Source organism: Thrips palmi, unplaced genomic scaffold (assembly GCF_012932325.1).
Source record: "Thrips palmi isolate BJ-2018 unplaced genomic scaffold, TpBJ-2018v1 HiC_scaffold_15, whole genome shotgun sequence".
Taxonomy (NCBI): Eukaryota; Metazoa; Arthropoda; class Insecta; order Thysanoptera; family Thripidae; genus Thrips; species Thrips palmi.
Window position 1 is genome coordinate 615,640 of NW_023144624.1, and position 23,030 is coordinate 638,669.

Below are 23,030 nucleotides of genomic sequence, written 5' to 3' on the forward strand. Positions count from 1 at the left end.
TTTGCCCTGGCTGGACCAATAGGAGGGCGTTTTGCGAGCTATACGCACGTGAGAAAGGGAAAGGATAAAGTAGTGTCAATAGTGTAGAGCCTGCGTGTTGCGTGCGTGCAGCGCGTAGGTTCGCGTTCGCTTGGCATTCTGAAAGAAACAAACAGACCTGCGCAACTCCAGCCTGCATTTGCCGGCGATTTTCCTTACTTTCTGTCTACTTTAGTTAACCTCATGGCAGGAGAAGTTATTGTTGATGCCCTGCCGTACATTGACCAGGGTTACGATGAAGCCGGTGTGCGCGAAGCGGTCAGTATCGTCGCGACGAACGAAAGAAAATGCTATAGGTGAGGTTAAGTGTCATTTATGTTTGATTGCAAATTACATTTCCCTTCTAGGCGTTGGCGATGGTGGATGAAGAAACTCGTCGCTACAGACCAACCAAAAACTACCTCGAACATCTTGCCCCCTTGAATACAACCCTTTTTGAGGTAGGTGGGCTTCGACTAGGCTACATACATTTCATTTTTCACACTCTAATGTACGTAATTGGTTTCCCTCGTTTCATTATTCTTTTGTTGCAACTATAGACAGATATGATGAAAAGTGAGTGGGAACGTATGCAGCAGCGACAACCCATGGATGTACTCAGTATGAAACGGTATGAGTTGCCTCCTCCCCCTGCTGGGAAAATGACTGACATCGCAGCTTGGACTGAATGTGTAGAGAATTCTCAAGCACAACTGGAACATCAGGCTACCCGGTAAATTGTCTTATCGTTATTTTTCCACGCATTGTGGTTGTGTTCCATGAATTGGCTACACTTCTGTTCTCAAATCTTACCCAGTATTCTGAATGCTCTCATCATACTAAATCCATTTTCCCTATCGTTGCAGTATTGCCAATCTTGAGTTGATGTTAGATTATGGCTGTGAGGCATGGAAAAGTTACCTTGAGCTACTTGTGGCATCTGTTTCCCAAGCTCAGAAAAATCTTATGGCACTAAGGTAAGCGTTTCTCATTTTCACCACTGTAGTGTTTGCTGCAGCACAGTAGCAGTTGTCTTGTCAATGTTCGATTTTCATTACTGATTATTTTGTTTGTGTCTAAAATATTTTCTCTTGATTAACAGAAAAGACATTCAAGAAATTAACTGGGAAAGAAAGAATGCCCAAATGAAAGGAGGGGAGAAGTTGAGAGAATTGGAGTCAACTTGGGTAGGCTTAGTGAGTAAAAATTATGACATAGAACAAGCCTGTGTTACCATAGAAGAAGACATAGTAAGACTTCAGAAGGAAAAGGAGGGTGCTCTCAAGAGGCGCAGAATTGAAGAGGAAAGAGCCAATGTTAAGAGGCGAAAAATTGAACAGCGAGAATTAGAGCGACAGCAACGGGAGGAGCAGATGCTGCGGGAGCAACAGCAACTAGAACAGTTAAGACTGGAGCAAGAAGCTGCTGAAGCTCGAGCAAATGAGGAAGCTGAAGAAGAATTAGAACGACAAAGAATCCATGAAGCTTGGCAAGATCAGCCAGATGAAGACACGTCCAACGCAGAGGCCGAGCAGAACACCAACCATGCAGAAAATAGTGATAGTCAAGAAAGCACCCAATCAAGAGGCAACTCAGATTCAAATCAAAGTGGTGATAATGGTGGAGTGGAAGATAGTAACAGTGGAACTGACAGCTAACTAAGAAAGGTAATTTAAGTAGAATCATGTTGGGTTGTGAAACATGAAATCCCTTTTATGACAACTTGATTATTAGATTTATTTCTTGCTAAATCTACTTTTACAATTTGGGTTTAATTTGAGACAGTCATAATAATGTATCTCAATGAAAATCACGTATACAATGAAGGAGAAAATTCCAGTTCAATCATGCAAACTTGCATAAATTATTCCAATTATAAGTTGGGTCACCTCTAATCATTCTTGGTCAATCTTACATTGATTTTTGAAAATAAAATGCCATATAAAATCACAGAGTTGTTTCACTGGGAGTGGCATGAGGATCAGGGCCTGCTGGTGCTGGCTGAGAAATGTTGGATTTTGTCTCCTGTTCCAATGCTACTATTCTTTGTTTGAGTGTCCGCACCTTTAATAAAACACAAATGTTGTTGAGTTTTCAAAATTCAATCTTTCCAGTTTTAAAGCCATGTTTTATTAAACTTACCTGACAAGAGTGACGTTCAACCATTGACAACATCTGCTGTTCCAGCTTTTTCAACCTTGATTGGTACTTTTTCTTTGATTTTTCTAGAGTCTGTACAAGTGTGCTGAAAGAATTTCAAAAAGAAGTGCATTAGTATTTCTTCAGTCCTCACTTGCCATACTAACTTTGTCGGAGACCACCCACCTGTTTGCTCGCTTTAAGTCATTTACTAACTCTGCAGACTGCAAGTGCCTTTGCTCAGAATTTCGACTGACTTTATCTAAAGTGTCTACCAGCTCATGAACTCTACTCTTCAAATGGCTTTCTCTTCTTAGAGCTGCTGTCAGTTCTGTTTCCTGTGCATCACCTTCATTCCCACAGGTTGTGTCCTACAAGCAGTAAATATAATATGGTTTTGTTAAATCCTCTGTATAAGAATAATCACAACTTCGTGGGCAAATGTTTGTCATACCCTGCTATGAACCTCCAATTCTTGCAATTGAGATTGCAAGTGCATTATTGATGCTGCTTGGGCTTGTCTCTGGGTGTCCTGGCTACTCAAACGTAGTTCAAGAGCAGCACGTTCTTTTTCCAAAAGATACAGACGTGCTCGTAGCTCTGCCTTGTCCTCTCTCATTGCCATTAGTTCCTGATTAAGAAATGTATCATCATCTTCAACAGGTAAAAATGTGTAAATTAAAAGAACTATGCAAATTTGTGTGGTGGAATTTTACCTGCATCAACACAGCAGTTTCTAAATCAAGTTTTCGTGCCTCAGTCAGAGAAACAGGCACCCTTGTGCTGAGAGCTTCAGCATGCACGCTCTCAAGTTCAACAATTGTGTCACAAACTCTACTTCGATCCATTTTTAGCCTAGATATAAGTTCTCTCAGCCTCTGCTCATCTCCTGGACCCCAATCCCCCTCTCTGAAAAATGAGTAAAGAATAATTTCATTGATATTATCTATCAAATGACTTGCAAAGGATTAAGACATATGAAATCGTTGCATCCCTTACTTTGTGCACCTTCCATATTGTTCTGCTTCTAGAAGACTCCATGCTGCTCTCTCAGCAGATCGTCTGTCGTCAACCTCATCTTTACTCGCTGATGCACCTCTGAGAATCAATGCCAATTCACTTTCAAGTAGGGCCACGAGACAATCATAGGCAGCTGTTGCTCTGTCAGCATACCCTAGTGCCAAGCGTAGTGCAATTGCATTGGATTCATATTTTCCAACTAGCAAATGCAGCCTGTTTAGAACACAATCAAAGATTTATAAACCTGGACTCCTTTACTATGTACATACGAATTGTCAACTTGTCTTACTTATCACTTTGGTTTTTACACTCCTCAAGAGAAAGGGACAGAACATTATTATGAGCACGCGAGTGCTCCAATCGTGAGTGGAGTCTTTCTATCTCTATATCCAACTGCTGGCGAGCCTGTTCATCATGACCATGGCGACCAAGCTCCAACAAGTCTGACTCCTCAGCCAGGGCAGAAACCAGGTGCTCCGCCATTTGTGTTGTGGACACCTGTTCGCAATAAAATGACAAAAAAATGAATATCAGAAAAATAAATTGAATGTACAGCTATTAGATGAACAGTACTTACACCTACTGATGCTATTTCTGGGCCTGTTATTGGTTGGTCCATACGTTTTAATCGTACTCTTTCTGCAACTTTCAGCACAGGAATATCCGAGTCTCGTGGCACACCTGGAAGTGCTGCTCCATGGCTAGGAGAGCCTGGTATACTAGATGAACAGGGTGCTATTGAAGACAGTGAGGAGGGTTGTGGAATGTGGTCCACGCCGTCACTTTCGTTGAAACGGCATTCCAAATCCTTTAACTTTTTTGCGAGCAGAAAGAGGAAAACAGATTACACAATCATCACAGAGTTAATAGACAATTTGGGAATATTACATAAAATTCTCCACATGAAGAGTACCTTGCGCTTTAGTCTATCTCTCTCACGCCGAAGAGCCTGGGCACGAGCAAGTTCAGCATTCTGCCTAGTCAGCTGATCTGCAAGAGTTGAATTTTCAGCTCGAATGTGGATAAGTTCTTCCCTCAAAGCAGCAAGCTCTAAACTGCGACATGAGAGAGAGGCACCTCTATTCAGGGCATTTCTTTTGACCTGAAAGAAAAAGGATTCCATTTAATATGATACAAAAAATTAAGCCTTAAGAAATAAATACTGTTAATTTAGTAACACATACTTGTAGTGGATGGCCTAGCTCGCTATCAGAGCTGTTGTTTGAAACCACATCATCAATCGTTTGCTCAACATCTTGCCCTTCTGACTCATCAGCATTGGTAATGTCTCGCTGAATGGCTCCCTCTTCAAAATCTGAGGAAAATTAGGGTACATTATAGATGTATTAAAAACATGGGCACATGTAAAATGTATTAAAAATATGGACAATTTTTAAATACAGTACTTGTGAACCAAGTTTTTTTGAAATAATGCACAGCAGCTACACACCTGAGCAGTCTGCCTCTGGTTCGATGACGACTTCATCATCCAGGAGGCTGGTGGTGGGCATCCCATCGTGGCCGTCACCCTGACCGTCGTCACGGTCCTGCTCCTGGTCGTTCTCCTCCGCGATGACTGCGCTCCGCTGGCGGTCCAGTTTGCGGCTCAGCTCTGCAATGACACTGTGGAGCTCTGTGATGCGGTGAGCCTGCACCTCTGCATCACCCTCCAGTCTCAGACGTTCCACCTGTAACAATCAAGTCAGTGCTGAAGGAGTATTCAATTCTATAGGGACGACCTGCACCATAGTCTCTTAGATATTTTCATTTCCATTAAAAACAAAGTTACTTGAACTAAATTGTCATTAAATTCATAAGTACAAAGATATTAACATTAATAAGCAAAACACTGACTGCGTACCACATACCTCTGTCTTAGTCAAGGCTGTTTCCAGCAAGTCCCTCTCTTGTGAAGCAGCGTGTAAGCGTTCAGTGAGGTCTAGAATGTCGCTCTTGAGGGAGGTCAATGCCGCTAGATGCAGCTGCAACATAGGGAAGGAAATATATGCAAATAGAGAGTGGCAGTGTCATTTGGTTTCAGTCACATTTATTTTGATTGGGATAGACACAGGACGATTGATAGACAGCGAGAAAGATTTGTGCCTCCACAGTGAAGTTCGTATTTTTGCGGGCTAGACTCGTGCTAGCGTCGGAGCACACGAGCGCAACCCCACTCCCCACTCCACCGACCCGAACCCGACCTCACTCCCTCCCACTCCGCGCTCTCGAGACCGAGGCTGCTTGCTTGTGAATGTGGACTGAGCCACCTCCTTCCATCGGCCTCCGTGGCGCAATGGTTAGCGCGTTCGGCTGTTAACCGAAAGGTTGGTGGTTCGACCCCACCCGGGGGCGCTCTTTTATCCCGGGTTGGATTCTGTCTTGGTATTTTGCATTTTTCGTGATCGCGTTTGCAGTTAAAAACATGATTCTAATGATTTGAAAGGTGTCTCGAAAGTAAAACATATTGTAGGAAAATTCTTTGTTGCGTATGGTTCAAAATCCTTCGAGATTTTACCGAGTAACACCGGTAACTAGAACATGAACATGGCAGACTAGACCAGGAATGATCCTCTGCCGATTCAGGCCCGTCCAGACTGCACTAGGCTAGGCTGCACCACCGTGGCCGGCGTGCCGGCGCCATGCCGATATGCCGCCGCGCCGGCCGCCGAGCTGGCGGACTTTCTTTCCTCTTGCGTCATTCCCCACCTCCGTTCGTGACCCCTCCCTCCCTCCCCCCTCCAGTCACCGCTCTGCGCAGGGCGGCTCCCATCCTCGGTGGCGGGAATCCTAGTATGGTCTGCTCGGGGTCCCCTCCCACCATAGCAGAGTGGCGCAGTGGAAGCGTGCTGGGCCCATAACCCAGAGGTCCGAGGATCGAAACCTTGCTCTGCTAGTACAATTTTATGCCGACAATTTTCACAATTTTTAACTTTGCGGCATTTGATTTTTCAGTTGGGAAACTGTGCTTATTCAAAAGATTGAAACATTTGAGTCAGATGGAAGAAAGGTGAAAAATTATCTCAGCTCAGAAGGCAACTATGCTATATGAACACAACACACCACTTTCACTCAATGAACACGCGGGGAAGTGCTTGCGCAGCCAGGATGGATCTCGGGGGGGGGGGGGCATGGTTTGCCCAGGTTTGCCCCAGGTTCCGTCCTCTCTGGTTTGCCCCGCCTGGCCTCCGAGAGCATGTTTCTGGAGGCAGTCGCTGCGCGCCAAGGACGAGGGGAGGGGAGGAGACGAGAGGGACGACTGGGCAGGATGTTTCCCGCCAAACGAGCTAACAGGCGATCCGCTACGCGACGGAACAAGATCGCTTCGGCGTCCCTCCCACCACCCTTATCTCCGCCCGGCTAGCTCAGTCGGTAGAGCATGGGACTCTTAATCCCAGGGTCGTGGGTTCGAGCCCCACGTTGGGCGTTCCTTTTGTGCGTCAGCAAGTCTTGTGCAAATAGATTTCAAGTAATCAGAAGCAGAGTGGCGCAGTGGAACGGTGCTGGGCCCATAACCCAGAGGTCCGAGAACCTTGCTCTGCTAATTACTTTTGAAATTATTTTTTTAAAATAGACAAACAAATGTATTTTGGTTTTGGTGAGATCCACAGCGGAGTGCTGCAAACTGAGCCCTACCATTTCAAATTTTTGGTTGATACCTTGTATTGTTAGCACTGACGGCAAAATGAGATGCTCCCAACAATATTTTGCCACTGATTAGTCGTAAAAGTGATCCCGGCCGGGTTCGAACCGGCGACCATCTGCGTGTAAAGCAGATGTGATAACCACTACACCACGAGACCTTGTTGGTGGTGGGGGTCGCGAGAGTCGATCTGACGGCACCGCAGGCGGCGCCCAGGGAAGTGCGCGGGGGGAGACGTGGCGTTTGGGAGGGTGGTGGGGCGGAGGGTCACGGACTGGGTCGGCACGTGGCGAAACGTGACGCAGGAAAAAAGTTCGCGTACCTAGCGAGCTCTACCTAGCCCGAATTAGTGCGACAACTGCGCAGAGTTTGATTTGAGAGACAGGAGATTGCTGTGGACGGACGGCTCAAACAGTGGATCCCCATCAGGTCCTCACCTGCAACACACAGAAAATGCGGGGGCGTCAGGGAAAGAGCTTGTTACACATACTGTCCCCTGAAGGGCCTGCAGGATTTGCCCGCCCACGCGTTCTCCATCCGCGCGGCGTGGGCCTGAGCCACACCAAGCCGCCACACGTGCTCCATTTATATTTAGTCGTGACGCGACGCCCTCCGTCTCAAGCACAGAGTGGGGTACCTTGCCCGTCGTCATAAATGTCACTATTTTTCCGAAGCTGCTTTTCTTACGCAAATCGCTCCGTCGCGCCACCCCACCAACCCCCGGCCTCTCTCGGCCCCCTCCCCTCGAGTCCGGTCTCGGTTCGGTTCCCTACTCCGCTCGGCAGAGCGCTTATGAGGACTTTCGAAAGACAGCAGCTCTCAGCGATCCTACAGCCGTGATCGTATAGTGGTTAGTACCTTGCGTTGTGGCCGCAATAACCCAGGTTCGAATCCTGGTCACGGCATGGAATGGATTGATCTTTTGCTGTTGCTGCGTGTACACTTAATGTTACAGCAGTCACTTTTACATGCTCCAAAATTAGCGGGGCCCTGGCCGCACAACTTTCTTGAAATGACAAAGGACTTAATTATTATTTGCAGCTCACCAAGTGCTTGCGAAAGGAAAACAATGAAACATTTATCGGATGTTATCTGCCTATCTAACCAGTCATGAGAATTTCACCTCACCACTTTATACACCTATTGCAGGAACCCAAACAACCAAAAAATTGACTGCTTGGACTTGCCGTGACCAGGATTCGAACCTGGGTTATTGCGGCCACAACGCAAGGTACTAACCACTATACGATCACGGCTACTCAGCAGGCCTGAAGTCGTGCTGCCCTGGTTGTGAAGTCAAGAGTCCGGCCGGGGCGTTATGCAGCGCCCGAGTAGCGCCAGCCAATCCTGATGAAAGTGTCTCGCGAGCCTGCTTGGGGCGGGGTAGCGGATCACGGCTGGCTGGGCACAGCAGAGCCGGCTGTTTCCAAGTCGTGCGGCAAAGTAGTCCATTGCCTTCACACTGACAGTAGCCGTGATCGTATAGTGGTTAGTACCTTGCGTTGTGGCCGCAATAACCCAGGTTCGAATCCTGGTCACGGCAGTGAGTCATGTTTTTTGGTCGAGTCCTGGAGCGACTTGGGCAGCAACAGACACCGACAGGTCGAGTCTGAAAGCCTGCATCCAATTTTGATCAGCACTAGGGTCGCCGGACCGACTGGGCCTGTTTCAGTGCCATGGCAACTACCACCCCCTTCCTAGAGTGACCCTTATTGGTCCACCCCTCCTGTACCTTGCCTGTGTGGGCCCTTGTATTTGCCTTGCAGTCCCTCACCTTATAAAGAAATTATAGCACAGTACGTCAAAGTTTGTAGCCGGACGGAAATTTCGACTTTTCTTTGGTGTCACTGCCCGCGGCAACCGGCAACTCTTGTCACGCCGTATCATGATGTTTGCCCTCTTGCCCTAATACTGGGGTCTTATTATCAATTGATCGGAAACAGCGCTTCACCTTCTTCTCACGCCCCACCCTTCTCCTTCCCAACCGCCTTGACCGCGAGCGGGCTTGCCAGCTTCCCTGCCACATTAGCACCAAGTGTTGCCGCCAGTGAGACAAAGACAAGGTCAGCATGCTCTGCAGAGACGTTTCTCCCTCCCGTTGCCCTCTGACCTTCGCTTGGGCTGGAGGGTGGGGTAGAACACTGGGTAGAACGGCCTCGCAGGAATGGCCTACGTCCAAGTTCCCTGCGCCGAGTTCCTGCAAACCCCGCCTGCCTGGCCAACTGGCCACAGGTGCAGTGCAAACTTGTCTCCCTGGGGCACCTCCAGGGAGCACGGGGCGAGTCCTTGGCTTGGCCCTCTTATACCTTGGCCCTCTTTACCTTGGCCCTCTTGCCTTGACCCTCTTGCCTTGTCCCTCTTACTTTTGGCCCTCTTGCCTTGGCCGTCTTGCTTTGACGCGTGACCGGCGACACTCCTAGCTTCTGCGAGGCCGCGAGCGGCGTTCCACCCCATATTTCTGGAAAGCCCGAGCATGCAGGTGCTGGCCTTGTCCGAAAAATGGCTTCTGGTGGCTTTTTCGTGCGATTTACTCTGAGTCCCCCTGCTCTGCTCGCCCCTCCCGCCGCCGCCGCGTCGCGAGAAAACATGAATACACGAGTGGGGCACAGCCCCGGCACAGCGGCGCCACCCCTACGGGGCGCTCTGCAGTGTCCTTGCACATTTCCGGCTCCCTCTCTTTTCCCTCCTCTCCTCTTCTCGCGGGCTCGCGGTGTTGGGACGCATGTTGACTTAGCAGGCGCCCCGGGCACGAGCTGCTCGGGCGCGGCGTGACGGTTCCAGGAAAAGAGAAACACAAAGTGGAACCTGCGCAAGGCGAGTTTGCACAGTAACCCCGCTGGAGTACTATACCAGGGCTAGAACGAAAATAAAGAAAACTTTAAGTTACTCGTTTTCTTCTTCATACGGTAAACCGTACTGTCAGTATGGTGACTTATCATTACTGTTCAGCATTCACTATTGCACTCATCGGCAACACAATGCTAGTCCGAAAGTAAATCTGTCCACATTTCGAAGAGTGGAATTGGACTGGCTGTGTTACCCACTGAGGAGCACCTATCGTGTAGGAGAGTTCGTCCGCCAGATGGCGCTGCCGTCGCTTGTCGGTCGGTCGCTTCGCGCTTGTAGCCAGCATCGCTCTTTTGACTACATGGGATCCAAAACCTCTCTTCGGCACTCTGGTCTCCCTTCAAAACGCAAAAATCTTTCGCCTTTTACTAAAGATTTCCGTGGAGGGGGACACATTATGAGTCTAACGACCAATTTTTTGTGTGCCCTGCGAAAGCGGGGCCGATAATGCACTACGGAACTAGATCTGGTAAACGCCAAGCTTTGAGACACTCCGATGAGAAGTGATCCTCACTTGAATATTGTCCCGAAGCTCGTGATAGTAATTTGCTAGCGGGTGGTTGGTTTTGTTTGCGGAACAATTACTGAGTTACTACATATTTTACGGGTTGATTCAATATTTTTAGTAGTTTCCAGTCTTTTTTTGTTCTGTACAGGCCGGGAATTTTAACATGGGAAGAGGCTTGGCTACGCTAAAGCTGCAGTAACTTCTTTCGTTTGGCCACCAGGACAATTATCTTGGTGAAAATATTTCGGCAACAATCATACCAGTGTAAAACAACCTCTCCACAAAGAAAAAGTTTCTCTGGCCTGAACCGATTCTCGAGGGGCAAGTCAAGGTAGTAGTAGAAATTGCGTCTGTCTACAGACGCAATAGTAGTAGAAATTGCGCCTGTCTACAGAAGCACAACAGCAATTTACGGCAGTACGTATTCAGTCAGTTACCCACTTACAGGAAGGTGACAACCGTCTTAGGTGCAGACCTAGCAAAGGCATGTCAGCGTTGTTCAAGGTGATAAATCAATTCTTTCCAGTTAGTCCGTCCGCACAGAGTCATGTCAAACGCTCCGAGCGAGACCGGTCGGCAAAGGAGTTTCAACTCTTCCCACAGGAAGACTAGTGAGGAGGCAGAGAGAGATTATCCGGGACAGCGCGAACGCAGTCCCGACTATCAAAAATTATACATCCGAGGTATCCACATTTGGGATACTCGCAGAGGTCAGCCCATCCGAAGTGCAATGGAAAGGCCTCGCCCTGGAAGAACCGCCTTATTGATCACGGTTAACTTCTATGCCAGGTAAGTATGCTGTTGACTCGTTCAAGATTCTGACTAACCCTGACGGCATGCGGAGTGACCCGCACGTGCAAACTCGCAAACGCCACCATAACGCTGCTCTTAACGTGGCCCTGCATTACGCCGAGGCCAGAAACCAATTCCAATCCACCAGGCTTTTTCCCGCCTTTCAAATCACGTTCACCATGTCTTCTCCAACGATGCGCAAAATTTTAAAATATTAAATTTCTTGGTACGACACGCGACTAAGCAACAACACGCCACCTCGTGGCAATGGCAGCAACTACTGCGGCTGGCTGTAGTGGAGAGCGAGTTGGACGTCGCCGATGAGGGCGATCCGATTTCCTCTGATTGCAACACATCCGTAAAAGAAAGAGCAGATATTTAAACAAAGCACAAAAAAAATGGCGCGCATTTAATATCACAAGAAACATGTTGCACTCAAGCACACAACTTCGATTTCGTACGACTCGCAGTACACGAAAACCTAACCTAAGCAGCGGGACATGCTGGTTGGTCTGGCGGGCAGCACAAGCCCCGCCCCTTGGGCTGTGCTGCCATCTCTGGGGATTCAACAGAACCTCGTCGACGTAGTCAGCGCTTCAACCTCTTGAGTCCAGAATTCCTTGATTTACTATTTCAACACATCCAAATCAAATTAATCATCTGCTCCTACATTTTCAGCTCTGGTTGGCGGGTTTTGCGGTCAACACCATTCCCAGTCCATGAATTTTCCATTCCAATCATTGAAAGAAAATAAATTTGGCTTGATTGCCGTGAACTTCATACAGGCACTACGAGGAGGCGCTGCGGTCGCTTGTTGTCCGACCGCTCGCGGTTGTAGCCAGCGCTACCATATTGACTACCTCGGCTCCGAGCCCACTCCTATGCACTCTGGTCTCCCTTCAAAACGCAAAAATCTTTCGCCTTTTACTAAAGATTTCCGTGGAGGGGGACACATTATGAGTCTAACGACCAATTTTTTGTGTGCCCTGCGCAAGCGGGGCCGATAATCTGAACACATCAATCACCCTCAAAGGAACCAAGACGATACTCGTTGTCAGTGGGCACTGTCTACTGACAAGTCTCTCCTTCAATTCCCTGATCGATACTTCTTTCCTCATGGGATGTTTACAGCCAAGAGCGAATACTTTCAGCACTTTTCGTGCACAATACCACTGTTAGCAGGCCAGCCAGCTTCAGTTCCTCAGTCTTGAAGATGATCAACATCCTGCTCTCCTGCGGAATGAACAAGCGGCCACGTCATAAATTCAGTTTTGGTGCTTGGACACGGTGCCACCCCATGCAATCCTATTTTTGATACTGGCCTCCCAGTCGAATCGGGCAATGGAAAGACTTCGACTCTGAAGTACCGACAATAGAACTGGTAAAATATGCTTCAAACACAAGTGACCAGTGAGCGAAGCAGACACTAAGCTCACTCTGTCCGACTCTGTCAGTAGATAATGCTCTTATGAGCCTCCGTAGAGGCTTCCAAAAATTGCCATGGTGGACTATATTTCAAGTCCTCCAGGCGGGGTATTGGTAAAAGTTTTCAACTAGCAATAATCGCACCTCGGATAAACCTCATTGGTTACGATATCGCCACTGCGCAAAGTTAACTTGACTGCGTCTCCCACCGACCCTAGTCAAGAGACGGCTGTGAGACTGCACCGCGCGCGCACGGCCCTACAACGACCGCAGCGCCATCTACTGAGCGGCAGCCGACACAGAGCCGAGCACTCAAGCACCTCGCGCATGGACCGAGACAGGACTCTTGCGACCTGAAAGCGCCTTCAGCTTGTAGTGACACTGTATCAATGAGGACAGGTCGGGACAGATCAGCAGGACGTCGAAGACTCAAAATATCCACCACAGTCATTTGGGTGAAGCCATACGCCCGAAAAACCTGCGACGAGGAGAGCATGTGGCAAGGAGAGCAGCTTGTTAGGCACCTCTTGAGGCCGGGCAACGTCGCAGCCACCCTCGGCCCCTTTCTCCCTCCTGCCTCGCCGTCGCCCCCTTGGCCGACTTGGCTGCCCTCATGGAAAATAAAGGTCGGGATGTTGCCTACGGGCCTCCACGGTCCTGACAGGCCCGCCCCGCCGAGTTGGGACTGGTGACGCAGGCACAGCAGGGCATCGCGAGCGACCCTTGCCCTTCCTAGCGCCCCCCTGCACAGTGCGAGAACAGCCAGGCCGCTTCGCTCTCTACGCTCAGCTTCGGCACGCCCATGTGAAAGAGCAAAAGCAAAGTGTGAGGGAAATTTTACAATTCCCACCGCGCGCGGCAAAAGGAGAGTCAAGGGCGCTTGTGATTTGAGGGTTTTGCGACGTCAAGACAAGGCTTGGCCGCGGTTTCGTACGCTTAGCGTAGAATGGGTTCATGTGTCGGAAAGGCGTAGCCTATTCCATATCTGGGGTTGCTCAATCATCATCGGAGGTACTCGTCAGAATCATCAATTCGGTAGGCCATCACAAGCTTCGGACTCCCCGAAGCAAGAGGGGTCCCGGTGCGGTATATATCGCGCTCGGAGTAACGTGGGTCGCCAGCGCGAGCTAACGTTCAAGTCGCTCTAGAAGGGCGGAGAATGTCCTTCGGGGGCCGGGACCGCGGCAGTCGGGTGGAGCGCAGCTTTCTCTATCCGACGTTAGCCTCCCCCGCTCCAAAACGCCCCCGGGGCCGCGGCAGGCGGTGAAAAATTCAGAAACCTTTTGTCTCTTCGATGTGCTGCTCGAGGGACGCGTCCGCGAGGCCGGGCCTGGCCGGCCGCTCTCCGTCGGCGTGCCGAGCGGTGTCGTTGGAGCGACGGCGGCAGCGGCGTCGTTCCGGACGCAGCGCCTCGCAGCGCGCCGCGCGGCCGGGCCTGCCGGGCCACGTCCAAAAACGACGCCCTGGAGGTCGGCGCGGCGCGTTCGGCTGCGGCGAGGCCAGCGAGTGCGAGGGAGAGAGACGCAGGACGAGGCAGCCACGGACGCACGCCGGGGCAGAGAGAGGGGGAGAAACCCCCCACCTTGTTCCCCGGGACCGCACCGCATCGTCCTGCCCGGCCCATGGCTTCCCTGGTCTGGTGTGTTTGGACCCCATCCTGACAGAACAGCCCAGCAGAGCAACGACGCCGGTTTGCAGTCTTGAGCTCATCGCACCGAACGTGACGAAGTGCCATGCCTTGGGTCTAGTAAACTACTAACAGCATCCTTGGTTAACTGCAGTTATCGAGCAGTCAATTATAGCCTCAGCGGCCAGACCGGGTATTGAACAAAATTTCAGGTCACCTAAAATGGGCGAGGAGGCCCGCCCTTTTCGTGTCTCTGATAAGCACCCTCACACGCACACACACACATTCACTCGCACCCGCACCTGATCGATGGCGCCTGGGAGTTAATTTAATGACGTCCGAAGACCAGAGGCCACAGAGATCATCCATTAGTGTCCCGTGCGAGAGAGACGGCGGGCGAACTGTCACTGTCACTGCACTGGCAGACCACAGGGCACGCCACACTGTAACGCCACACTGGGGGGCGGCTGGAGCCCAGCTCGGCGCTCGGCCCTCGCGACAGCAGCGACAGCTCGTCGCACTGCGGCCATCTGTGCGATTGGCTGCTGCACTGCAAAACCAGTGTCGGCTAATTTGCCGCCAGTGGCTGTTTCTATGCTTATGCATGCGTGGCTCTCGCGACAACCTATCCCCACGTGTACTGCACACTGATTCAGAGTGTCGTTCGCATGGAGGCCTCTGATTGGTCCACCCGAAATCCACCCGCGCAGTCTGCTGCTGCTGGCTTCCCCGGCGTGATCCGTCCAGTGTGCCTGTCCGGGCGCACTCGCTGCTCGTGCCAATCAATACGCGGAGTAGCAGTGCGTGCACACGGCAGCTCGGCCGCAGACTGATTCAGAGAGCCGTTTTCGTCGCTCTGTCTCTCTCGCACCCATGCCCCCGTGTAGGTGTGAGAGAGACAGCGACGAAAACGGCTCGGGCACGCAGCCCGGGCAGTAGGCAACCCAACCGGACGGTGTGCGTGGCGGCGCGGCGTCGCTCGGGCGCCTTGGCTGTCGCAGCTGTCGTCGCCAGGCCGGGCTTAGCGGGGCTGGGACTAGGCTGGGAGGGCGCACGGCCCCTGCATCGCGCCCTTCTTCTCGGCCCCCACCTGTTCCTCTGTTCCTCGGCGCACACGGGCCTTGTGTGCCGCGCGGCCCACCAGTGCCGCCGACAGGCCGACAGGCGAGCGGCCACTTGAACGCCGGGCGACTATTTTGGTCGACGAGAGACGCGAGGACGGAGACGGCGGAGTGCAGTAAATGCAGCGAGTGCAGCACCGCGTCGAAGAGGTCGAAGAGCAAGCGGCTGCACGTGTCTGACGACGCGCACTCGCCCGGGCAGACCGAGCCAACCTACCCTTCGCGCTGACTGCGCAGCCGGTGTGGCGCGCCGAGCCGGCCGATGCCTTCCTTGGTGTCGGTGAGCGCACTGCTCTAGACCGCCGCGGCGAAGCAGCACTTCCCGGTTCGCGAGCAAACGAACACTCCGAAGCCGCGCCACGCCGCGCCGCCCGGCACTGAGAACGGACCTAGGAACGACCTAGTGCTGCTTGCCGCGGCTTGCCGCTGGATCCACCCCTGCCCGACGCCCCCACGCCCCGACTGGCCCCCGACCTGTCGGCCCCGTCCCCATCCGTCCGCGGGGGCTTCGCGCAGTGGCGCCGTGCTGCCGACCAACCCCCTCGCCGCCCCCCGCCCCCACCCCCGACCCAGACCCACTGCCGTCACCGACAGTATGGGGTTACAAGCACGAAGCGAACCCCCTCCTTCCGGTGAGGGGGCAAGTGGGGGCAAGCGGGGCGGGGCGGGGGTGGCTGGGTGCAGTGGTATCGGTCTGGCCGCGGCACCTGAGTCTGTTCCACGTTATCGATGCTCTGGCTTTCGTATTTCCACGCTCTGTTCGGCTCGGCCACATTCGGCTCCGCTCGGCCCTGTTCGGCTGCCCGGCCGCCTCTGAGCGGAAAAGAATGATGTCACTCGCAGCCCGGACTTCTCCCATGTAGTACTCTCGTATCTTGCTGACATCTACTGAGCCTGAATATGGTCTAATGTTCGGATTCTACTGCCTTGAATGTCCAGGTCCAATGAAACAGACTGTCTTTTGTATGATTTCATGTAGGAGGGACTTCCCTTCAATAGAGGTGCCAGTTACACTGTATTTCTCAATTATTATGTTGTGTTTTAGTGTAATTTGAAACATGTAATTACACAGTCTGAACACATTGCAAAATGCACTGTGAAGGAAAAATCGCACTTTTAATTTTTTTACAACTTTATTTATTTGATTCTGGAAAAGAATTGCATGATATGTGATTGAGAAAAAAATGAAGACTCTATGGAATTTTACCAAACTGAACCACAAAAGCCCCTCCATGCCCCTTAGATACCAAACCTTATTTTGAACTTGAATTTCATTTTGCAAAATAATTGAAGTTTCTTTGACTTCTTTTGTATTTATAGAAACTTAGGTCACATGCAAAATCCCTCACAAACTTGGAGGAATATTTCCATTCAAACAAACCTTTTCCACAACCAATCTCAACTACTGAGCATTCGAAGGAAACCCACACACAGGTAAAAGTTCTCTGTAGTGTCGTCAGTACTCTCAGTCAGCAAGATATATTTTAAAGAGGCTCCACAGTTTGCAATGGAAGAAGAACAAACCACCATTTGAAAGCTTGTCAATGAATAATATTTCTACAAGTTTGGCTAATTGACAAGCAGCTACTCAGAAAATTAAATTTAAAACACCACATACCTTATTAGCCAGTTGTAGGAGATTTCCAGATGAGGTGCTTCCACCTGCAGCTGCGACTAGCTTCTGTAAAGAGTGTGGCTCAGGGCTGAGATCACGGGCCCCACTGTCAAATTCCCAGCTCTCATGCTTTCCCGCAGAAGTAGCACCTGCAGCATTTCATTTTGAGGCAACAGAAAAATGTTAGATATTAAATCTCAGTTACTTTCTTCACATTACTGTGAGTTTCATTTTGATTTACCAAGACTGTTGTCACTGCTGGTAGGCAGGTATTCAGTGCATTGATGCCTGGTATTAGAAGTGCTGCTACTACGCAAAGCATCAATTTCCGGCCGCAGAGCAATGCGACGTCGAAGAAATTCTTGATAAGATATTCTGCCATTTTCATCAGCTCCAAGCTCTCGCATTAATTCGTCCAATGAATCCTCCAGGTTGAGTTCACGACATACTGATAGCAAATCTTGACTGTCAAAGAAAACGCAGAGTTAGTTTCTCCCAATGAAGGATTCAAGAATAAATAAATAAATAAAAATTAGTACCTGTCTATGAAACCATCACCATCACAGTCACAAGCCTGAAAGAGTTTGCGGATTCGTTCTTCCTCACAGGTTGAGTTGGCATCTTCACTTTCTCCACAAGCCTCTAAATGCTGTTCAGCCGATTCCATTGTAGTATTGTCTTCTAAGACACAAATATTTGAGAAGCTGTTGCTAATAGACAGAAATTTAGTCTAACCCTCCTTCTCTGAGCTGTAAACAAAGCAAAACTTATGTATGAGGAATGTTAAAAATCAAAAGAGTCTTAACTATGTTGAACAGGAAATAGTATCAGGTTAAATCTTCATGCATCAACATATCAGGTTTCATACATATTTATTGAGGAAACTTACTGAACTAAGTTGTCTGGCCAGGTTCTTCTCTCTACTTTGAGTGTTTTATTTTTAACTTGAAGACCCAAGCAGGCGATGTCGAGAACAGGTCAGAACCAACTAAAAGTTATCACGAAGAAAGCAATAGACTGCGAATAATGTGTCAGTCACTGAAACAATGAAATTGCCCCATTTGATTTGTTTTGATTCAGCCTTTGCGTTGACAGCGAAAACTCACATTGACAGTCCCCTGCGATATTCGCAGCAGTGCCGTGGGTGCCCGACCTGCCGATAGTGAGTGGAGCTTCTCTCTCTGTCCGATGGGTGGCGCTGGTGTCCTGCTCTCCGCGCACGGCGGGAAAGGCGGGCTTGGACGAAATGGGGCGGGTGTCCGCGCGAGACCGCAGTACTTTGGTTAAGGCGCTTTCGTCAGTCCGTCCGGAGACGAGTATGCTCCTGTTACAAGTGACTAGTTCGCATTGAAATGAGGTACTTCAACCAATTATTCAGGTGAATTTGCAGTCGGTTTATTTGGGTACAGATCACAAAAATATATTCTTCTCCCCAAAGAATGTACAGAATACAAGGAAAGAAATCCCTTTTACAAACAGAAATATCAGTAGGACAAAATAATAAATACGTTTGTGTCAAGACATCTGATACAGAGTCTATAAAATTACCCGTTACACTCCAGCTTAGCAACGTGGCAGGTAGCTCCAGCTTTAACGGCCTAAGTACAGGGGCACAGAATAAGCGTTAACATTTTCAACTTAACTTAATTGAATCAGTCGTCTGTAGCACAGCTGACTTAAATGCTTCAGCTCAGTCAAGTCAACTCTATCACAGCTGGCTGTTTGTGGCAGTCCATTTTTCACACGACTCCTAAGACGACTCGTCCTCGCTGCTGCTCTTCTTGGCCTCCTTCGCACCGGCCGCAGCGAGCTTCTTGACCTTGCCCGCCTCGGGGCTGTACCCCCAAACGATGAGGGCGAGGTGCTGCTTCGAGGGCTGCCCCTTGCTGGTGTACAGGGGCTCGTTGTCCTTGTTCAGCTTCTCCACCAAGGGCTTCAGGTTCCTGTTGCGGTGGATGTCCCAGGTCGTGTCGGCGCCGTCAACCTGGAAGCACCAGACAGGGAAGGGTTAAACCACGGGGTAAACCTCCACCAGTGGCGAATCCAGAGCCAGCCGGAGGGGGGGGGGTACCTTTCGCCCTGTACAGGGGCTAAGGATTGCTTTTTGCCTAGCGTTCAGGCGGCTGTCTACGGGTCAAAAGGTCAATTGCCCCCATCCCCACCCCCTCTCTGGATCCACGATTGCCTCTCGTCATACGCACCTTCTTCACCCTGAGCTTCTTGAGGTCGCCGTCGGCCTCCTCGTACACCTGCAAGAAGGTGGGGCCCTTGCCGTTGAGGACGCCCTGCTCCTTGGCCAGGCGCTCAAACGCGTGCACCGTGTCCAGCGGCAGGTAGCCGAAGTTCTCCTTGGACCTACACAGAGTCATACAGCTACTGGTACAGCTACTCCAGACAACCCCGCGCATCACCAATTTCTCTGCTTTCGTCCCAAAGGACGTACCTGGAGTGGGTCTTGTAGTCGTCCAGCCAATCCTCGAAGGTGGACACAGCCTCCTGCAAGTTCTTCACTTTCTCAGCGTCCTTGGTCCTCTTGAGGATGACTTTGGCGCGGTTGAACATGGAGTTGATCACCTGCAACACAAACCGTTGCCTTGAGGCCGCTTGCGCTGAGAATAAAAACTTTATGAAGCCAAGGGCGAGCTCGGGAAGGATGCTTTCGCAGGATGCAGAGTCCGAGGCTTCCGCGAGGCCGGGCTAAGTCGTGGGCCGTGGGCGAGCCCAGGCGAGCCGCGTGGAGGGGGTCGAGGCCGCCGAGCTGGACGTGGCTAGACATGGCGGGAACGGAGTAACCCGGCCTTCGCGGCACGCTGCGGCTTCCTCCGCGAAAATGTTGTCGGCTCTGCCCGGCGCAACGACCTACCTGGTACTGATAGTTGATGTCGCGGCCGTCCAGCAGCTTCAGGGTCTCCTTGGCCTTCTCCTTGTCCTTGAAGCCGCCCCCCGTGAAGGTGGTCTCGGTGTTCTCGGAGCCGAACAGCTGGCCGCCCTGCCAGCCGGAGCCTTCGCTCCGCCGCTCCGCCGTGGACTCGGACTTGACCTTCGGCATGGCCTGGACGCGGACGCGGACCTGCAACCGGAAGCGTGTGACGTAGGGCTGCGTCCGGCACGGCGGCACGCTTCCGGCGCGGCGACCCGATGCGCGACTCGGGCGGCTTGACTGGCCGAGACGCGAAAAGCCAATCAGGGCGACTTAATAATGGAAGCGAGGATTTAATGAGTAATCGGCACACGCGCGGAGGAAGGGGCAATGTAATGGAGGGGGCGACCGGCCGCCGTCGCCGGGCAGCGTCTCCGAGTCTGTTCCAACTTCGCTCCCGAAAACGCCTGCCCTGACCGGAAGTTCCGTTTGAGGCGGGGAAACGTAATTAACAACGGAGCAGCTGTAGACGCAAGGCCAGTCGGAAGGCTGGGCCAAAAAATTTATGGGTTGGCTTTGGGTGGACAGCTGGGAGGTCACATGGAGAAACAGCGCGGTGGACACGAGCCCCCGCTACCGGCTACTACTTCAAAACGAAGGGTGACATCACCGCGGCCAGCCAGACGCCCCCCCCCCCTCCCGCAGCTCGCGCCGCGGAGTAGGGACCACGGATAACCCGCGGGGATAAGCTGCGACCCCCGTCCGAAAAGAACACGCCGATTTGTCCCGAGCGGAGCCGAGCGAAGCACGAAGCCGGCTCACCTTCGGGCCAACAAGCTCGCCGAAAAGCTCGCGCCGCCACTCGATCAATCGATCGGAAACTCTTTAATAGGCCCGCATTTCTTGTGGACCGCACCGGCCCTTTGTCCGGATAGAAGTAGAAAAACGCGGGTTCGAATCCCCGCACAGCCGAAAGATTTGTTTCCCCAGCGGCACCTTGAACTCATTTTATAGAGCTATTTCCCACCCTGACCACCTCATTTTTGTAGGCGGGCCGCATGAATGTGTTGAGAGTGTGAGGCGGAACGGCGTTGGCCCCGTGCCTCGCTCCGCCCGCCCCGCCCCCTTCACCGTGGTCTTGGTGAAAACAGTCACGCGCGCTATGCCGACAAAGTAACTATCTAGATGCCGTTCGAACCGAACCAGCGTCGCCTGAATGTCAATATGTACCGGCGCTGAGGACGAACGACGAACGGACGGATAGATGGTATGAACAGACGGACAGACGGACGGACCCCTCTCGGGCGCGGCGAGGTGCGCGTTTTGGCGGTCTTGGCCCCCAGGCTGAATGGAATGAGAGGTTTAGCCGTGGTCCTCTAGATGGCCATCGGGAACGGCCGCTTCTCAAGTCGAGATCGAGAGGCCGTGCGCAGCCACACCAAACATTGTTATTGCTGTGGAAATCACCTTGACCGCAGCGCCAACCAAGGGACACCCACTAAGAAAGGTAACTGGCGTAGGAAAAGAAATTTTTAGAGAACGTACAGAAACAGAAACGAAACCTTCTGAGATTGAGCCGCGGATTGAGCTGAGCTCAGAAGCACGCCCTGTGGGGACTTCCCTACCACTACCGTTACACAGTTGAATGAAAACTAATTTCGCACTGTCCTCAATTTCAACATAGAGCGCCCGCCCCTGCGTTTTGGTTGCACTCCTGCTGTGCAGTACTCACCTTCTTCCGCTGACACTAGTTCGTGGGTACCGGTCTCGTCCACGCACCGCCAAAACAACGATTGAGCAGTGGGCTAGCGAGCTCGAGCTTCGGGCCGGCAGCAAGCAACGGCGAGCCGCCGGCCAACCTGTGCGGAGGGAGCGGCGTCCTCGCCCCTCCCCCTCCCCTCCCCCTCCCCCTCCCCCTTCCCCTTCCCACTCCGCGTCTCCCCCGTGCTCTCCTCTGCGCCTCTCGTCCCCGGCCATACAGCACAGCACCTTTTCAGCCATTCCGTCCGTTCGCACGCGGACATCGTCTTGTTGTCATTTCATGTTCTTGCTGTTGTTCCTCGTGCTCACCTTCGCCGTCCTGGAGCACGATGGAAATAGGCCTGGCGTCACAGAATGACGTCATCTCTCCCAGCTCCCGGAGAAAGAGGAGCGAAAACGGCGGGAAACGGGCAGGGCGCCTGCGAGGCTCGCCGCGCAGTCCCGTAGAGCTCGGCCGCGCGACGGATTGCCTACCCGCACGGCGCGCTGCCAGGCTGGCTGGGCAGTCCCGTAGAGCTCGGCCGCGCGACGGATTGCCTACCCGCACGGCGCGCTGCCAGGCTGGCTGGGCAGTCCCGTAGAGCTCGGCCGCGCGACGGATTGCCTACCCGCACGGCGCGCTGCCAGGCTGGCTGGGCAGTCCCGTAGAGCTCGGCCGCGCGACGGATTGCCTACCCGCACGGCGCGCTGCCAGGCTGGCTGGGCAGTCCCGATGAGCGCGAATGGCCGGCACCCGATTAGCCCCCGCCGGCCGCGCCAGAGCCCGTTGAGCCCGCTTCGCGAGGCCCCGGATCGTAGCCCGCTGACCCCGATGGCCGACTGCCCGACCGGGGATTTCGAGCCCTGCCTGTGCCTTTCGGCCCCTGATTCCGGGCATGCCGAGTGACGGGCGCATCGAGACCCTAATCAAAGAAGTGTCAAGTTAATTCTTTGACCTGCGTCAAATTGAAAGTTAAAATAGTGAAATTCTTTCTTAAGTTCCAGTCTATCAAAACCGGCCGTGGGAAATTAGAAAATTCCGTGGCAAACGAGATGTGGGACAATTGAATTCTTAGACTGGACAAATCGCCAATCAATAACCACTTTGATCGGGTACTTGATGATGGGGAGTGAATCCGTTGAGCTACCCGATGCTCAGCCTTAGGGATTACTAAATAGTAACTTTGCTTGTCATCCTATAGAAAAGGTCCCTGCTCCCAATAACATGAGCCGCGGGAAAAGGGTACTTCGAGTACGTGGATTTAGGAAGCGAAGAACCTGGTTTGCGTGTAAGAGCCAACACCCCGATAACTGGATTTGGGACCTGAGACCTGGGTTTCCAGTGGCCTGGATCCGCGTGTTGCTAGTCCACACGCAGTGCTAGTACTCCGCTCAAGTTCACCGAGTCTGTTGTTAGACCAAGTGCCCAGCTGAACCCGCGCACCTTGTCCAAAGTCGAGGGGCTCTCCGCGAGTAACCCAAGAGTCTCGCGGAGGTACTTTTCGTCAAGACACAGGGCTCGCCGCGCGCTCCTCCCCCAGCAGCGTGTCTCCCCGCCCCCTCCAGTGCCGCTCGGGGTCGAGCGAGCTCGCTGGAAGGCATCGGGAGCCTGAGGCCTCCTCCCCAGGTCTCCTCCGTGGTGCAGTTGGCAGCGTCTCGGTCCACAAAGACGGTCGTC

The 23,030-nt window shown here is 52.0% G+C and overlaps 3 protein-coding genes and 11 non-coding genes across 16 annotated transcripts; 8 read left to right on the forward strand and 6 right to left on the reverse strand.

The window, feature by feature from the left end:
- The first annotated feature begins 67 nt into the window (after nt 1-67).
- On the forward strand, nt 68-2,495 carry LOC117641864 (pre-mRNA-splicing factor SPF27). Of its 2 annotated transcripts, XM_034379571.1 has the most exons (6): nt 68-297; nt 387-479; nt 579-751; nt 885-995; nt 1,121-1,685; nt 2,248-2,495. In XM_034379571.1, exons 1-5 carry the CDS (start codon nt 223-225, stop codon nt 1,674-1,676), a joined length of 1,008 nt encoding a protein of 335 aa, XP_034235462.1. In that variant the 5' UTR covers nt 68-222; the 3' UTR covers nt 1,677-1,685; nt 2,248-2,495. The 2 variants fall into 2 exon arrangements, with proteins under 2 accessions (XP_034235462.1, XP_034235461.1); XM_034379570.1 differs by lacking the exon at nt 2,248-2,495 and having other exon boundaries at nt 1,121-1,968.
- LOC117641862 (colorectal mutant cancer protein) lies at nt 1,716-17,884 on the reverse strand. Its single transcript, XM_034379567.1, has 17 exons — nt 17,859-17,884; nt 17,642-17,790; nt 17,292-17,501; nt 16,994-17,217; nt 16,756-16,901; nt 5,046-5,159; nt 4,628-4,865; nt 4,362-4,492; nt 4,091-4,279; nt 3,755-3,991; nt 3,467-3,675; nt 3,157-3,390; nt 2,874-3,066; nt 2,612-2,788; nt 2,344-2,528; nt 2,161-2,263; nt 1,716-2,082 (listed from the first exon to the last, which is right to left on the reverse strand). Exons 3-17 carry the CDS (start codon nt 17,417-17,419, stop codon nt 1,966-1,968), a joined length of 2,625 nt encoding a protein of 874 aa, XP_034235458.1. The 5' UTR covers nt 17,420-17,501; nt 17,642-17,790; nt 17,859-17,884; the 3' UTR covers nt 1,716-1,965.
- On the forward strand, nt 5,457-5,529 carry Trnan-guu. The gene has a single exon. It is a non-coding gene; the product is annotated as a tRNA-Asn (tRNA).
- On the forward strand, nt 5,999-6,070 carry Trnam-cau. Its single transcript has one exon. It is a non-coding gene; the product is annotated as a tRNA-Met (tRNA).
- On the forward strand, nt 6,529-6,601 carry Trnak-cuu. The gene has a single exon. It is a non-coding gene; the product is annotated as a tRNA-Lys (tRNA).
- Trnav-uac lies at nt 6,905-6,977 on the reverse strand. The gene has a single exon. It is a non-coding gene; the product is annotated as a tRNA-Val (tRNA).
- Trnah-gug lies at nt 7,651-7,722 on the forward strand. The gene has a single exon. It is a non-coding gene; the product is annotated as a tRNA-His (tRNA).
- Trnah-gug lies at nt 8,002-8,073 on the reverse strand. The gene has a single exon. It is a non-coding gene; the product is annotated as a tRNA-His (tRNA).
- Nucleotides 8,289-8,360, forward strand: Trnah-gug. The gene has a single exon. It is a non-coding gene; the product is annotated as a tRNA-His (tRNA).
- LOC117641905 lies at nt 9,989-10,107 on the forward strand. Its single transcript, XR_004587516.1, has one exon. It is a non-coding gene; the product is annotated as a U5 spliceosomal RNA (small nuclear RNA).
- LOC117641899 lies at nt 10,807-10,969 on the reverse strand. The gene has a single exon (XR_004587510.1). It is a non-coding gene; the product is annotated as a U1 spliceosomal RNA (small nuclear RNA).
- On the forward strand, nt 11,848-11,966 carry LOC117641906. Its single transcript, XR_004587517.1, has one exon. It is a non-coding gene; the product is annotated as a U5 spliceosomal RNA (small nuclear RNA).
- On the reverse strand, nt 12,438-12,578 carry LOC117641902. The gene has a single exon (XR_004587513.1). It is a non-coding gene; the product is annotated as a U4 spliceosomal RNA (small nuclear RNA).
- Nucleotides 17,885-18,122: 238 nt separating the features above from the next.
- On the reverse strand, nt 18,123-21,481 carry LOC117641866. Of its 2 annotated transcripts, none has more exons than XM_034379573.1 (5): nt 21,345-21,481; nt 19,616-19,822; nt 19,196-19,326; nt 18,954-19,107; nt 18,123-18,736 (listed from the first exon to the last, which is right to left on the reverse strand). In XM_034379573.1, exons 2-5 carry the CDS (start codon nt 19,799-19,801, stop codon nt 18,503-18,505), a joined length of 705 nt encoding a protein of 234 aa, XP_034235464.1. In that variant the 5' UTR covers nt 19,802-19,822; nt 21,345-21,481; the 3' UTR covers nt 18,123-18,502. The 2 variants fall into 2 exon arrangements, with proteins under 2 accessions (XP_034235464.1, XP_034235466.1); XM_034379575.1 differs by having other exon boundaries at nt 19,616-19,816; nt 21,345-21,471.
- Between the last annotated feature and the right edge of the window lie 1,549 nt (nt 21,482-23,030).